Source organism: Neltuma alba, unplaced genomic scaffold (assembly GCF_004799145.2).
Source record: "Neltuma alba isolate B1F8T4 unplaced genomic scaffold, ASM479914v2 tig00007421_pilon, whole genome shotgun sequence".
NCBI classification, from domain to species: Eukaryota; Viridiplantae; Streptophyta; class Magnoliopsida; order Fabales; family Fabaceae; genus Neltuma; species Neltuma alba.
In genome coordinates this window covers 27,125-43,008 of record NW_021634779.1, presented here as the reverse complement: position 1 = coordinate 43,008, position 15,884 = coordinate 27,125, and the positions used below count along the sequence as shown (strand labels likewise).

The 15,884-nt window shown below is 37.7% G+C and overlaps 2 protein-coding genes across 2 annotated transcripts; one reads left to right on the top strand and one right to left on the bottom strand.

The window, feature by feature from the left end:
* Nucleotides 1–607: 607 nt before the first annotated feature.
* LOC114752529 (RING-H2 finger protein ATL11-like) lies at nucleotides 608–1,950 on the bottom strand. The gene has a single exon (XM_028941270.1). The coding sequence runs from the start codon at nucleotides 1,817–1,819 to the stop codon at nucleotides 812–814; it is 1,008 nt and encodes a 335-aa protein (XP_028797103.1). The 5' UTR covers nucleotides 1,820–1,950; the 3' UTR covers nucleotides 608–811.
* A 12,500-nt stretch (nucleotides 1,951–14,450) lies between these two features.
* On the top strand, nucleotides 14,451–15,714 carry LOC114752530 (transcription factor bHLH96-like). The gene is made up of 3 exons (XM_028941271.1): nucleotides 14,451–14,943; nucleotides 15,038–15,439; nucleotides 15,521–15,714. Exons 1-3 carry the CDS (start codon nucleotides 14,569–14,571, stop codon nucleotides 15,614–15,616), a joined length of 873 nt encoding a protein of 290 aa, XP_028797104.1. The 5' UTR covers nucleotides 14,451–14,568; the 3' UTR covers nucleotides 15,617–15,714.
* Nucleotides 15,715–15,884: the final 170 nt, after the last annotated feature.

The window sequence follows — 15,884 nt, the reverse complement described above, 5'->3', positions numbered from 1 at the left end:
CAAAATCCTCAAATCAGCAATGAGATTTGAAATCATGACCTTATGAGTTATCAACCAATTTTTTTACTAAATAGATCAGCTCTTTTTTATTACATATATTTGTTATGCACGCAATTATAATTAACACTGGGCACAATAGTCACGCTTATCTTCGACCCCTGGGCCACTAAGGGGGTGTTTGGATAGAAACCAAACCATGGTTTCAGAAGTGCTTTTACGGATTACGAAGTAAATATGTGGAGGAGATTACCTCGTTTTGCGGAAAAGTGCTTTTGAAATCATGGTTTTGGGTTTCCCAAACACCCCCTAAATCAAACTAACCGTCCATTCCGAGCTAAAGATAAAAGCGGGCTGGCCTTTCATGAGTATGATTCGGGACATGACAAAAAATTATAAGCTGAAAATAAAGAAATATTATACCTGATTCTTAATATAACAACTAATTGAGTAATTCTAATACGTTAAAAAATTTGTAAAATTAATTATTTGTAATAAACAAATATTATTTTCTTTAAAATATCCTTACTAAACTAACTAAACTACTTACGACACATAGTATGAAAGAAAGAATTGAAGCAGGAATGCATGTGCATACCTCTAATATATATATAGTTTACGAGATCCTTTTGTGTTTTCAGTGCTTAATTAAAATGATCCCACATGTGCGCCAATGCTTTTACCCTACAGTTTCAAATGTAAAATAAAGTGAAAGGAAAAGATTGCATGACTTATGAACGCGAAACCTCAAATTCACAGGCAAAGTTGGTGAGGCCCAGAGTATGAAATGAATGTAATTAAGCTAGCGATGCGTCTAATCCTGCCTTGGCTCTGCACATAACCGATCCGTTGATCTTTCCTCCAAGTTTTCCATGGCCGCATGTGGCTTCTTGCTGCTCTCCCTCGACGAAGCATTCCTATGGAGGAACCCCCACCAGTCGGACCGCCCCTCCCTCCTGAACCGCTCGAACCGCCCAACTCCACTCCCCACGCTTCTTGTCCTGTAACCACTTCTCTCACTGCTCATTCTCTCAAATGCCGGCCGCATAAGCCCCTTCCTCACCTCCTCCGGCAATCTTAAAGTAAACCTCTCGCGGTCCTCCACCGCAGAAACCAGCGAGTGTCCTGTCGAGTGTGATCGTGGAAACAAGCTCGCAATCCCTGACCTCGGCGGAGGATTCTGATAGACGATGTCTCTGTTCTTGGGGGATGATTCACCTACTTGTTGATCATGTTGGATGATATCGCTGGCGTGTTGTTGGTGCTCGGATTCAGCGGGAGAGTCGGGCATCTGGACGGCGACGAAGGAGACTTCTCCCGGTCTGGGAACGAGGTTGGCCCGACAAACAGGGCAGGTAGAGTGAGAGGATAACCAGAGGTCAATGCAACCGGGGTGGAAGACGTGACTGCACTTGGGAATGAAACGGAGAGTCTCGTGGTCTTGAAACTCGTTCAAGCAGACGGCGCATTCCAGAGTACTTCTCCCAATTTTAAGGCCCTTGACGGTGGAGTAGACGAAGGTGGGGAAGGTGCGGATGATTTCGGGGTCAAGGCCGCGGGGGTGGCGCTCGCTGTTCCCAATCGGGAAATCGTCGGTTCCTCGGAATCGTCGCTCTGCGCATTGACGAGAGTAGACGGAGAGGAAGCCCAAGGCGAAGAAGACGACGATGAGGATGACCAAAACAATGGCCATGGATTTATCGAACCGGAGCTGCGATGATGAATCGGCCGGAGGAGAGGAAGGAGGGGTTAATGTGGGCTGTGCGGAGGAAGGGAAAGAGGAGTGAAGAAGAAGGAGGAGGGAGAGAAGAAGGGCGACCATGGTCAGAGGGAGGAGGAATCTGCCGGGAGATGAGCATAACAGCTGATCATGAGAGCAAACTAGACTCTAAACTTGGACACTGTTGGTGAACTGTGGGAGGCGAATCGAAGGCAAAATGGTAGGGGATATCAACAAAACAACGCGAGCATATTCTGGTTGACCTGGCGAATGGCGATGCAGGAATGTCGAAGATTTCAAGGTCACAAGAGACGGAGGATATGATGAAAGGGTCGTGCTGAGGTCTGCTAGACGAGAAAGGTTGTGGTTCTGAGTCCCGACTCTTGAAAATCATAGTGTGGCCCACCAAGGTCTATCTTAATAGAAGCAGCAACCGAGTTTTGCCAACTGGGGAGTTTTCGGAGAGCTAGCCAGCCAGCATCCTTTCTCAGCTCCAACAAACGAATGAAGCTTGGGAAGTTAAGAGTATAGACGTTTAATAATAATAACAAACGTTTAATTTAGCAATAATAACAAACAACTGATTCGCATTTGCATCTCTCTCTCTCTCTCTCTTTCCCCCGCATTTTACAAATGACAATCCAATTTCGTCTCTCGACGTCGTTTCTATTACATTTTCCCCTGAGAAATTAAACCAAATACAATCACCCACAAGGCAAAACCAGCCGATCGATCGGAAATGAGAAAGCGAAAAGGGCAAAAAAGCAACTAATAAAAAAAGAAATATCAGACATTCGATTTCATCCCGCGTGTCATATTGTTTAATATATGCCCACACCGTTGAATGTCTGGTCGCGACGCTCCAGGCAATGAGAAGGCTACAAAAATGGCTCCATTGTGCGTAACGAAAGGATCATGTTTCTCCGCTTCGTTCTTCTTCCATCTACCTTCTCGGTCCCATTAATCTTCTTTTTTTAACTAATCGATCATGTCCAACAACCTATATATATACGTGCGTGTCAAGTTCATTATAAAATGTCAGATTTTGTATTCATGGGTCAAGTCGTTTGTGAACTCGATCTGTTTCTACTGAACTGTAATCTATAATATTGGAGCCAACTTATTATTTAATCTGAATCTTCATAGAATATATAATGAATCTTATTGAAGTCTAAACCTTCGCATTAAATCCAACCAAACAGTTCAGCGCCTCAGAATTTGACTTATTCTCTGAACTATCCAGCATTAACCCAACTCTTCAAGGCTTTGAACTGACACATAATAGCAATATTAATCGTTCATGATTGTGAAGATTTTGTCCCTTTTGGCTAACCATGTTAACCCAAAACTACTAAACTATTTATATCCGCCCTTCGTCATCCCACACAAGACTCTCTGAAAATATATAATAATAGGAAATAAGGTGTTCATTAATAAGGTGTATATGCTTATTTTCGTTCACCGATGACTTTGTCCATTCATCCCTATCTCATTCTAATTTGGGCACTAAAGATATATCAGAATCTCTTGCGAGTTGTGATCCGAATATTCCCATTATATTTTTCACAAGGTATACATATATATATATATTGAAACCAACATATGATATATTGCTAACAACTATTTTAGTTGTTAATTGACACCGTGAGGATAAAATAACATGGACGAAGTCATAATGAGAAAATATTTAGTCATATATAATTATCTATGATTTGCCGCCAATTCATCACCTCTCAAACCAGATCATTTTGAGCAAGGTTATGTAATCAGCAAGATCACTTACACTTTGCTGTGGTCTAACTTAATTAAGCAGTTCATTTTGAGCCCTCCCAACGAATCCAATTTTACGCCGAAAGCACAAAAAAGAGGAACTTACAAAACAACCAACTCACATGTGAGACGCGAAACAAATTAAATCTTCATTTTTCATTAATTAGTTGGTACGCAACGAATATCATACACACACACACACACATATAATTCCCACATAAAGTTAGAATTAGACTGTTATGCGTACGAAGGACAAGCTGGCTTCTTCATTCAGTTATCTGAATGAAAATACTATCAATGTAGGAAGTTCTCTCAGCGTGTACGAAATCGTTATGGTAAATAGATAAAGACCGACGAAAGGTGTGCTGTTTGAATATTGATTCGTAGAGGAGGGGGGAGCAATAATAAATATCCTTATCATAGTAAAGTGAAAAATCAATATCATGACATTGTTGGAAACACCTTGCGTGCATAGGAAACTATATCATGACTCATGAGGTTGATTACATTAAAATGAAATTCAACATGGGGGGTGATGCGAATAAAGTTCCGTGAGACATCAATACATGGAAGAAGATTTAGAATCGAATGATCAATCTGGGATTCTAACACATACATTTTATTGGAAGATATGGTTGAAGAATAATTAACTATCAGAGTTACGTTGGCCTCAGAGGATTCAGTGCTGTATATACTATAAGATGATTAAAAGGAAAGGCTCGATCGGTATTCGTTTGCCACCATGATATGGATCGATGTGTCCGTCTGTATCCAAAATTCAAAGTCCACGCCCTCATTTTAGTACTGATAGCGACCAACCTTATCCCATTGATATTTATCTTACTATAATATTACTGATAGCTTGTTGGGTTAGGGAACGTGTATCTCGTATATATGCTTCATCTGCATTAAAATAAACACTACGCCCGCTGTATCGTGTGTTTCTCCTATTATTTGGACTTCCATGTTTTGTATCTTTACTCCCCAACAGATGGGGCTGTTGTAACTGGCCTCCCTTAGCTTCTTTTTTATATACCGACGACATTAATTTAATTGCACGAAATAAGATAAATTAGTTAAATTAATGCAAAACGAAAGATAAATTAATGGAATTAAACAATCTTTTTATATATGCTTCAATGCCCATTTCCCAGCTGTCGCAAACCGATGCAATGCAAACACATTCATGGTAATTAACTTTCCCACTGTCATTATTTGAGGCGTTTCGACAATTGATTCAATCAAAACAAAAAGATAGGATTACCTCAAATCCTTAATATAATATAACATCGAGTTAACTAATTTGAATGGAATAAGTAAGTTAAATAAATTAGTTAACCCTGGCTACTCTAAGAGCAATTTTAGGGGGTGAGAACTAACTCCTTCCATTATTCGATTCGGTTTTTCAGGTTTTGAAGGCGGTCGATGAGTTGACTGAAAAACATGAAGAGTACTCATGAATCATGACAATAATTTTTTTTTTGGCCAACAATGAATCATGATAATATTAAATAGTAAGGATAACATTTTAGTAATTATTATACGGCAGATCATATGTTAAATTTAGCGATTAAGTGATGCACACAAAGTTGATAAAATCAAATGACGTGTTTCTGTTTTTTAGATATAATATTATCCTGTCACCTAAAAATGTTTTTGATGACCTTTGAATACATTTAAATAATGATCAGTCGCTTGAATTAAAAAATAAAAAAGTGGAAAATATTTATATAAATGAAAAAGTTGACCAACTGGAATGGGTATGATGGATATTTGCACACAACAAAACACTGTTTATTTAGAAGGATTCAAAAGGCTTGTGGATTATTAATCGACTGATTGGATTTGGATTGGAGGCTGACGAAAAAGGCGGCCTTTTCTCCCCTTACTTTCCATTTTTTGGGTTTTGCGAGGGTAGGAGCTCGACCCCAAATTGCAAATTAAGGGATGGGGCTCAAATTGATCCGGTTCTGTTCCCTCAATGTGGGGCCCAAATTAAATACAGCCCATAGTACCATCACACGCGAACAACTGGACCCGAGTAGCAAAGTAAACCCTGCCCCAGAGACCCTAACTTATGTCTCTTCTTTTTTATGAAAATAAATGAACGTGATGCGTTTCAAAAGTCATATATATATATATAATAATAATAAAATGTAAATTCTACATGTAATTAAGGTTATGTTACATTAAAATCATCTAAGGTGTTGTATTTTAGTGAACTATAACGACTAAATGAATGAAAATAAAATTATTCGCATGAATTTAAAATTAAGAATTTAGAAAATTTAATCGCCAAATTTTAAAGGTCACAAAAAATTAGCTAGCGTGATATTGCGCCCACACTCCAACCGCTGGAATCATCTGCGTGCACACAAGCGCACTACAAATAGACGTTGTTTCGGGAAATAATTGGCTTTTCTATTCTATACACGAAGATGTTTTCTTTCTTTCTAGTCTATTTAAGGATCGCATGGCTCTTAGGGATATTTCTTTATTTTCCAGTTTGCCGTCGGATCAGGTTTGCTCCTTCACTGTTATACTCTGATGATGGAATATGTCTCCCTTTATAAATAAAGAAAAGGCCTTTCTATTTTAAGCTTAGCTTGAAAAACACCACCCTCATTGTTCTGTCTTCTTGTTGGTATTCTCTGTAGTTTGGCCAGCCAGGTACGTTTATGCCGAGAAAGAATGTGAGATAATAATTAGAGGAGGCAAATAACATATAAGCTGAAAAAACAACATACTACCCTCGGTCCTATTTACGAGACATTGTTTGTAGATTATAAATTATGAGGTTTTATAATTAGGACCAGAAATAATATAGTGAGAAAGACAATCCAAGGGGATAGAAATGCTGTTGACAAAGTCAACGGGTGTGATAAATATTTAATGTGATGAGTAAAGAGGGCTGATTCATTGCATAGAATGCAAGAGGACAATAGCGATGAGAGAAGCAAATCCCAGAAATTAAGTAAGGAACTCAAATTAACAAATTTCTATGACAAAAAAGAAAAACAAATTTCAGGATGACGATTCTTCACCCTAATTAATCCAACCATATGGGGACAAAGCTGTGACGATGCCACTCCAATAATACAGTACATGAATATAAACAAATTTGTACCGGGTTATCTTTAATTTGGTTACAGGAGTCGTCAAGCGTGAAGGTGAATTCGTCTGATTCCTTCCACCTGGGCCTCATGGGGATTAGCCTTCGAAAATTTCATTTAAATATTAGCTTAATTTCTTCAAGTCATGCATGCTTAAATATATAGTTCCCTATACGAAGTATTGGGATTTAGAAGCCTGGCTTTAATTAAGAACATTCGAGTAACGAGCCTTAATTATAGGTCTACGGCATGCCAAATTCACACACACACACACACACACACACACACACACAAACATGTATATCGAGTTATCGACCGACTTTAGCTTGCTTTGAGGTTCGTTTCCGTAAACCTGTTAATATACATTGTTACAGTATATTTTATTGTCACATCAAGGCAAACTTGCAAATAAAAAAAAAGAAAAAAGAAGACTCATCATATGTATGTTGTCTGATTCGGAGACCAGTTAAGAAGAATATATAATTGATCTCAAGTGAGAATCTTCCAATAAGGTGAATAAAAAAAAAAAAAGAAACAATTGCGTAGTAAGCACTTCAAATTGCAATGATTAATTACCTTTCGATCCACGTACATCGCAGATGAGAATTGAGATTTAGATTATGTCCCGGCAATGCAACCCACAATACAGTTATTTTATTTATTAATTTAATATGAGACAGGTAGGTATACTAGGCTAGGCACATAAAGTTTCCATCGAAATGTTCAAAAATATTTGAATGCTGCTGTATATATGTGTCGGGTTATGGACTTGGAAGGCCAAGTGGGAGTTATTTTAATGCCAGAAACTAAAAGTCGATTGAATTTTAACAAAGTGAAATTATGAAGTGATGATAATATTTGAGAATCGCGGCGACATGCAAAGTGGTTGGTGACGTTTCCATTATTGCTATCTCACTCTAACATTGTTTGATCTGCATCCCATGCACTATCCTACAAAAGAGCCCTCTCTGCAGTCACATTAAGGGAGTGTTTGGGTAAAATCAAAACCATGATTTCAAAAGTACTTTTATGGTATACGAAGTAAATATGTGGAGGAGTTTATCTCGATTTACAGAAAAGTGCTTCTGAAAAGTGATTATTGAGATATCCAAAAACCTCTTAAATGCTTTAATCTCATAATTAATCTGTCATCATGTCCACTTTAATTTTTTTCCCTTCGTGCTTCTTGTATCATACGGCTACCGAATTGGTTAGGTGCATGCACACAAATGTGTGTGTGTGTGTGTGTGTGTGTGACGTTAACTATACATTAAATATTGCTTTTCCTTTTAGCTGGGACGTTGAAAGAAACAAAAAAGGAGGGGGAAATTTTAGGGTTCCTTTACGGTGGCAAGAGGCAAGCACGACTGCATCAACAGACTGACGGCAATCTAGCTCTCTTGGCCATCCATTTTTGGACATACTACTCAACTTTAATTTGTTGATATAGACGGTAATTAAATATATTTCTGATAATTCAGGGTCCAGTGACGAAGGTAATCCAGTTATTCAAAACAGAGGCAATCAAGTTTCATATGCGTTATTAATCATTCGAACTTTTCCTTCAGGACTCTTAATTATGCACATCAAGTCTGTCGATGGATAGTTATTCATTAATTTATAGCAGCCTATTACATGGAAAGTTTTAACACATCACCCAGCCAGTGAATATACTCCTCCGGTCCTTAATATAATATCCATTTAACTAATTTGATTAAATTAAAGAAGTTAGATAAGTTAGTTAATTAAAAGAAAAGTGACACATTTTTCCTAAGATATCATAATTATTTTTCTTAATACTCCCTTCTCTCTTTTACTTATTATGGTTAAAGAAGTATCCATAGGGATAATTTAGAGAAAATTGATAAATATGATAAATGGGTCTTATATTTAGAACCAAAACAAACTCAATAATTAGATCATATATTAAGGATCGGAGGAATATCAATTTCTCCATAATAATAAGCTAGAGTGTGAAATTGCATTACTCAGGTATAATAAGTTTGTTTTTCGGTGACAAATCAGGTAAAATAAGTTTTAATCTATGCATTGCACGTTCATGTTTCAAACTATGAAAAATGTTGCCATTTAAAGTAAAGTTGTAACAGCTATGAATAGGGAAAATTATGCGAAAGGACCAAACTGAAGGCAGATAATATTTGTTTTACAATGCCTTTAAATTAAAGAGTACGTGGAGCTTAATTAGAAAAATATTGAATCCCTAATCTCCGACAACTATACAGTCACAGATACCTGACGGGCATTTTCCATCGGCAAACTCCGAGTTAATTCATTTATATATGATGAACACAGACGTTCGATCATCCTAATGAACAAACCATATGTAAAGAAGATGGCGAGTCTGAAATAAAATTCTCACTTCGTTTCAAAGAGACAGAGAGAGAATAATGACAAGCAATAAATTAATACTGTGAATTCCTTTCAGTGCCTTGGGTGTAATTTTCCATGTCACGTGGATCTCACCCAATAATGTGGGCGGCCAGGAAAAGCAATATCAGGAAACCACTCAGTCAAAGAAATTGGGTGTTAGTGAATAATATATACAAAGATGTTGGATTAATGTAGAGTACGTTGTATAGGATGAGGAAGGGGCCAGCTTAGTTTAGTAATCGCGTCAAGCAAAGGGAAAAGAAGTCTAGGGAAAAGGAGAAGGGCAACTGATACAGCTGGCAGCATACACAAGGAATCTCCCTGGTGCTCAATAATAAAACAGAGAACATATTTAATAAGAAATATTTCCAAAATTGGAAATTAATTTGGGAGCTCGTATAAATTAGTAAATCATCAAATTAAAGGGGAACAGAAGCGGAGCAATGTGATGGGTTGGTCACTGTAATTGGAATTTGAGGTTTGGGTTAATGTATTTGATGGTGAGAAGTTATAAATCCAGAAATGAAGGAGTAATAATAATGACGATGAATAGGAACGTCCAGAGGAAAAAAGGAGGAATTGGGGCACCGATCATGGCGGTGTGTATATGTATTAGAGTACAATATTGCGACGCAGAAAACTACTCACCCCCACCTGCCTTCAGTACCAACATGCGTGCTTATATTTATTTCCACTATTCTACGTACGTACTACTCCTGCTTCACCTGCTTCACTACTTAATTACCCTCATTCCATGTCTCTCCCTTCTCATTTTACTTATTTTAATTAATAAATTAAACCTTACCTCTCCCTAATTAAATCCCCAGTTCCTAAACAACAGGGCGTGCGTGTGCATGTATGTGGTTAATACATAGTGCATTACACTCACCAAACACCAACGCTAAAGCGCCGCAGTATTATATTTGCATTTCACACTAGGGCCTAGGCAGTGCAGGTTCCCGGGAGAATCAGCTCCCTTCACAGCCTTATGAACCCCTTTTGTTTCTTCAACGAGTCAACAGGCCTACGATTATTCCGGTGTTTTCGTAGCCCCCACACTGATTGATTAATTAATTAGACCAAATCAGCTGGCTTATTAATTAATTAATTTATTCCCCTACCTGTTAATGATAAGCCCCCTGTTTACTGTGGCCTCATGCCCCGGTTATTAATTTATAGTTTAGCGGTAGCGTATTTTGTGGAGCGAGCACATGCGATTGAGCATTCCCCCATTTATTTAATCCCACATCGATCTTCTTCTCGCCAAATGCGACAACCTAAACTCTCATATTTAACTCGCTAATGCCTACGCGCTTTCTACACCTTACGTATCCTTAAGCTATCTCCTCTAGGGTTTCCCTGCTTTGATTCTTCCTACGTGTTCAATATTTAAGCCGCCTCCCTACGTCAACATGAAATATATATAGCGTACAACTCACAACTATATAACTACTAGATCTTTAGATGCTCATTATTTTCTCATCCTCTCTATACATGCCTATTATTTCGATCATTTAATGACTTTGATTTTATCTATCCTTTGTCAAAGTTGTTGGCTGTTTATAATAATAATAATAATGGCAGCGTTGGGCCAATCAAATCAAAAATAGTTGAATAAATAATTCACTATTCCTGGGATAGTTGGCAGGGATCTGGAAAATAATGCTCCCCCTGCTGTATCTAAATCTGAATAATTGATATTCCTTTCCGCTAATCCCCAGAAATAAGTATGTCGTTTGAACTGGATATCATCATTGTTGTCTATTATATACCTTGTGCAGATTATATTTCAGATTATAATGATAATTGTGATGATCATAAAATGCAACTACATGTACGCGCGCGCGATAATCCAATTCCAGTTCAGAAATATAACTACCCCCTTAGTCTTGTTATAAAATATAAGGCACACAAGTTTTATTAATGGAATCATTAAGATACTTATCCAATCTTTAATATAAGACTTATTTAGCTAATTTGATTAGATTTAAAAAGTTGGATAAATTAGTTAATTATAAGCAATATGATATTTTTTCCCTAAAATATCATAATCATGTTTTTTAATATCCTCCCTTCTTTTCCTACTTAATTGTGGCCAAGGGAGTATAATAGGGATAATTTAGAAAAAAAATTTGATAAATATAATAAATAAATCTTATACTTAGAATCAAGATTAACTCAATAACTAGGTCATACATTAAGAACCAGAGAAATATTTTATTTTTTCAAGATATTTTCTTATGGCAACAACAGAATGAAATTGGTTCTTATTATTCTTGCATTTGATTGAATATTTGAATATAAGCACGCATCAATGGAATAAAAAGACGGTCAAATGACTATAAGTTACTTAGCATAAAAATTTGATTAAATATTTTCATTATTTAGTTTCTTTAGTATGGTTTACTTAAACAATTAAAGTATAGTTTATTTTGATAACATGATATAAATATATCATATCTTCTACGAGAAGAATAATGTTGGGAGATTGGTGGAAATAAAAAATTCCGTGCACTTATTAAATCACATTTTTCACTTTCACTAACTATGTGTGCAAGTATATGTATTTATATGTGTATATATATACACATTAAACATCAATTCATTATAATATTAGATTCTATGCATAAAACTCTAATAATCCTTATCAATAGTTCGTGACTACTTGTTAACATTGTGGCTCATTTATTAGATTCTATTCATTGCAGATTAATGGTGGCCGATCATATTGGCTTCACAAATTGATGTTGTAATTAATAAATTTGAAAGGGGTTTAAGATAAGCGAGCTACTACAAGAAGCATGTGAAATACATATAAAAGCGACATTTTGAACTTTTCACTTGTAATTCTAAGGGTGTGTTTGGCTCAAAAAAAAAGAGTGGAGGGGATAGATTTTAATATTATCTTATTTGGATTGATGAGTAGAAAATGAAGGGGAGAGATATTTTTCATGATTTGATAAAAGTGTAATAGTTACCATTCTTTACACACATAATGTAATATCATAAGCATAATATAAGCATATTTAAAACTAGTTATAAATATATTAGTCAAAGAAATTTAAAATATTATATTTTTTCTCCAAATAATCCCAATTTAAAAGGAGAGGGTTATGAGGGGAGGGGGGGATTTTTTTTTCCTCCCCTCCAAAAAATTTTAACAACCCAAAGGGAGAAAATCTCTCTACCCCCTTCCCTCCCCTCCCCTTATACCAACAAGCCATTAGAATCCTCCCATTTCATCATTTTCAGATTGAATCATCATTCCCAAACAAACAAATTAAAGACACTATCGCAACTTCAACCAGAGACATCTACAACAGTGGTTCCTTAATAGTACACGTGGTCTCCAACCGACCAACGCGCAGTTAGGGAACACCTCATCGAAAAGTTATATGAATTAATATGCAAAAAAAACAAAACTTTCTTTGTGAACCATTAGCTTGGCGAGGGACATGATGTTAGTTAATTAATAACAAGTTGATGAAGAACTTTTAATATACCAAGTTTAAGGAGTTTGTTGGCAATTTGTACTTTTATATATGCATCTAATGAATATTTTCGATGCATCTTGCACTAAATGAAGAATGCATTGTTGTATAGGGTATCCAAGATGCATGGGGAACGATGAACACGTAAGATATATATATAGAAAGATGTGAAATTAATTGTTCGATAAATGCTGCAATTAACCATCATCTTAGATCAGTCTTTTTTCCCATTCTTTTTTTCTTTTCCCTGACAACATTTTACAGGTTTATATTAGTTAAGTATGAACATGTGTAATAATAATATTTTGATTTTTGATTAGAGCTAGCAGCAAAAGGGTAATTAATTAACCAAGGTGCCGTGTTGTTAAGATTTTTGAGTCACGGCATCTTATAATCTACAATTATTTGTCTGATACGTTCAAAGGAGTGCCAGTTGGGTTTGGATTTTCCTCGGTATTTTAATGTTATTTCTACACGGACATCAAAGATTAGCATTACAAGTGTTTCTATTAATTAATAATTAAACTTAACAGGAGGGAATAACTCAAATACTGGTTATAATGACATGAATCGAGGAGAAAAAAAATGCTATGGTATTGGCAATACTCCGTACAGGACCCGAAAAAAGAGGGAAGAAAACCTCTAGAGAATGTCTTATCGAGATGGGGTCAAATGGTGAATTAAGTAAAGCTTGTGAGCCGGGCCTGGCATCGGTTGAAGTTAAGTTAAAAGATTAAAATCCCAAATGACAGGGATCGAAAGAGCGTAGCTAGACACCTCGGGAAGCGGACCAAGTTAGGGAAAGCCATGGCGTTCAGTTCATGGTTAATTAGATGATCACAGGGTGGTCCTCTGAATGGTCACATGGATTCCTCTGAAATCTGAACTTGTCTCGACGCTCGAACTTAGCAGCATCGTCGTCGTTGTCATTCTAATCTTTGCTGGTAATATATATATATATATATATATATTGAAGTTTCGTCTTCTTCCCTAGATTTTACGGACTCTGTGATCGATCTTGCTTTGGTTGGACTCGGAGTAATCACCAGCTTTTCGTCACCTTTCTCTTTTTCATGTCCAAGACCCCATTAACACCAAATATTATAAAACCACGGTCGACCCCCCCCCCCCGGGATTATTATAATACGATTACTGTAGCGTAATTAAATAATACATATGATACGCAATTATTAGAAGGTTAACTTGATGGCGTATAGTATAACGTTGAAACGAGGCACGGCACTCGGTAGAAGGACCACTTAGTAATGGAAATTAAACTGTCCTCACAGTGGAGCCTCTGCTCCCTCTACGAAAACAGGAATCTGATGAATTGTGTAACTGGATTTCTCAAGCTTTTGGTCCCATCCTAGCAAGCCAACCGTTTTCTCAGGTTCACACTGAAATGGGCAAAATTAAAGATGCCATTTTTGGAAGTCAGATATTTCATCTACCATGTGTATGAGATTAGTTCTCGGCTAATTTTGTTGTGAATCTGAGCTGTGATGGGACGTCGCAGAACGAAACCGAATGACTGAAATTATGTAACCTAATGGTTGACTTGAAATATTAGTATTAGCTTAAATCGTCACTGTGTTGATTATGAAGCAATCAACAATGGCCCAAAACTAGGGTAGAAGTTAGAAGAGATGGCTGTCAAAAGAAGATGAAATGAAGTGCATATAAAAGGGACAGGAAACAGAGGAAGGAACAAGTGGGCAAGTGGAATAATGGGAGAAGAAGGTGTGGTTGTGACTTGTGAGTTAGAAGGGTCACCGGTCAAGGAAGTGAGCCACAATGAAATCCGAAATAAAATCTGAGCTCACGTGTGACGACCTGTAGATTTACTAATAATCATTTTTGAAAGCTCTAAGGCCCGCTTGCTTCAATCTTCATAGCCTTAGGGGCAGCATAAAAGGGCCTCTTTGTTTGGTCTCGTTTGTGCCTATGCCCCCATCAACTTTCTTCCTTTCCTTTCCCTTTCCAACGTCCTCTTCCTCCTCCTTCTCATCTCATAATAATTAATCTTCCTTTCTTTTCCCCCCCTTATAACCCAAAAAGGTTCCTATCTGCTTCGTCAAAGCGAACAATGGCTCTCGAGGCTGTGGTATTCCCACAAGATCCTTTCAACTATAGTTATATGTCAGGACTTGGCTATGGTTTAGAAGCAGAGCAAGAGAGAGGCTTCGTGGGGATGACAGGCAATGTGAATTGGGATTATTCTTCGGTGTTGCAAGATGTGAAGGAGTCATGGGACAGCTCAAACTCGTCTCCTCAAGAATCTGTGTCCCCTGCGGCTTCCACAGGACGTCGCAAACGACGTCGCACCAAGACAACCAAGAACCAGGAGGAAATCGAGAGCCAGAGGATGACCCACATTGCCGTGGAGCGTAATCGCCGCAAGCAGATGAATGAGTACTTGACCGTGCTCCGATCTTTGATGCCTTCTTCTTATGTTCAAAGGGTCAGTACAATTTGTACTCTTTGCTTCATTTCCTCCTTCTTTGATCCGTATTCAAATTCTTTACTTTATTTCCTGTGGCGTGTCACAAAAACAGGGTGACCAAGCCTCTATAATTGGAGGCGCCATTAACTTCGTAAAGGAGCTGGAACAACATCTACAGTCGATGCAGGGCCAAGCCAAAACAGGGACCCGCGCAGAACACAGCCCCTTTGCCGGTTTCTTCTCGTTTCCACAGTACACAACACCTGCAACTCAGGGCAGCACCGGCTGTACGGCCGCCAACGACGTCGTGATGGGACAAAACCAGGAGGTCGGGGCCGCCGACATAGAAGTGAGCTTGGTGGACAGCCACGCGAACCTCAAGATACTCTCCAGGAAACGGCCGGGCCAGCTTGTGAAGATGGTTGTTGGGCTTCAGAGTCTCAGACTCTGCATTCTTCACCTCAACGTTACTACAACTCTCGACGATATGGTTCTGTACTCTGTTAGCGTTAAGGTTGGTTGCTTTTCTTCTCTTCCTGTTTCTTCTGTATGCTATGATCAATATTAGTATTAATTGGATTCGTGATTGGAACAGGTTGAGGACGAGAGTCAGTTGAACACAGTAGATGAAATTGCAGCTGCTGTGAATCAACTAATGCGCAGAATTCAAGAAGAAGCTGCTTTCTGTTGAAACTTGAGGAAATCCTTTTCAGTTGTATTAATGTTTTTATTATTGTATTGGAAGAGTTTATAATCGATCTTGTTTTGGCTGAACGGAACCTCTAATAAGAACAAAACAATTGTGCAGATCTTAAGTTAAGTAGGATAGCGTGAAAATGAGTAGCTTGTGCAAGGCCGAGGCGTGGCCCATCTAGTCCAATTTCACTCGAGGCATGTACAGCCAACAACGTCACATGACTCGAAGAATTTCTTGTTTCGTGTTAATAAAATACCACGGC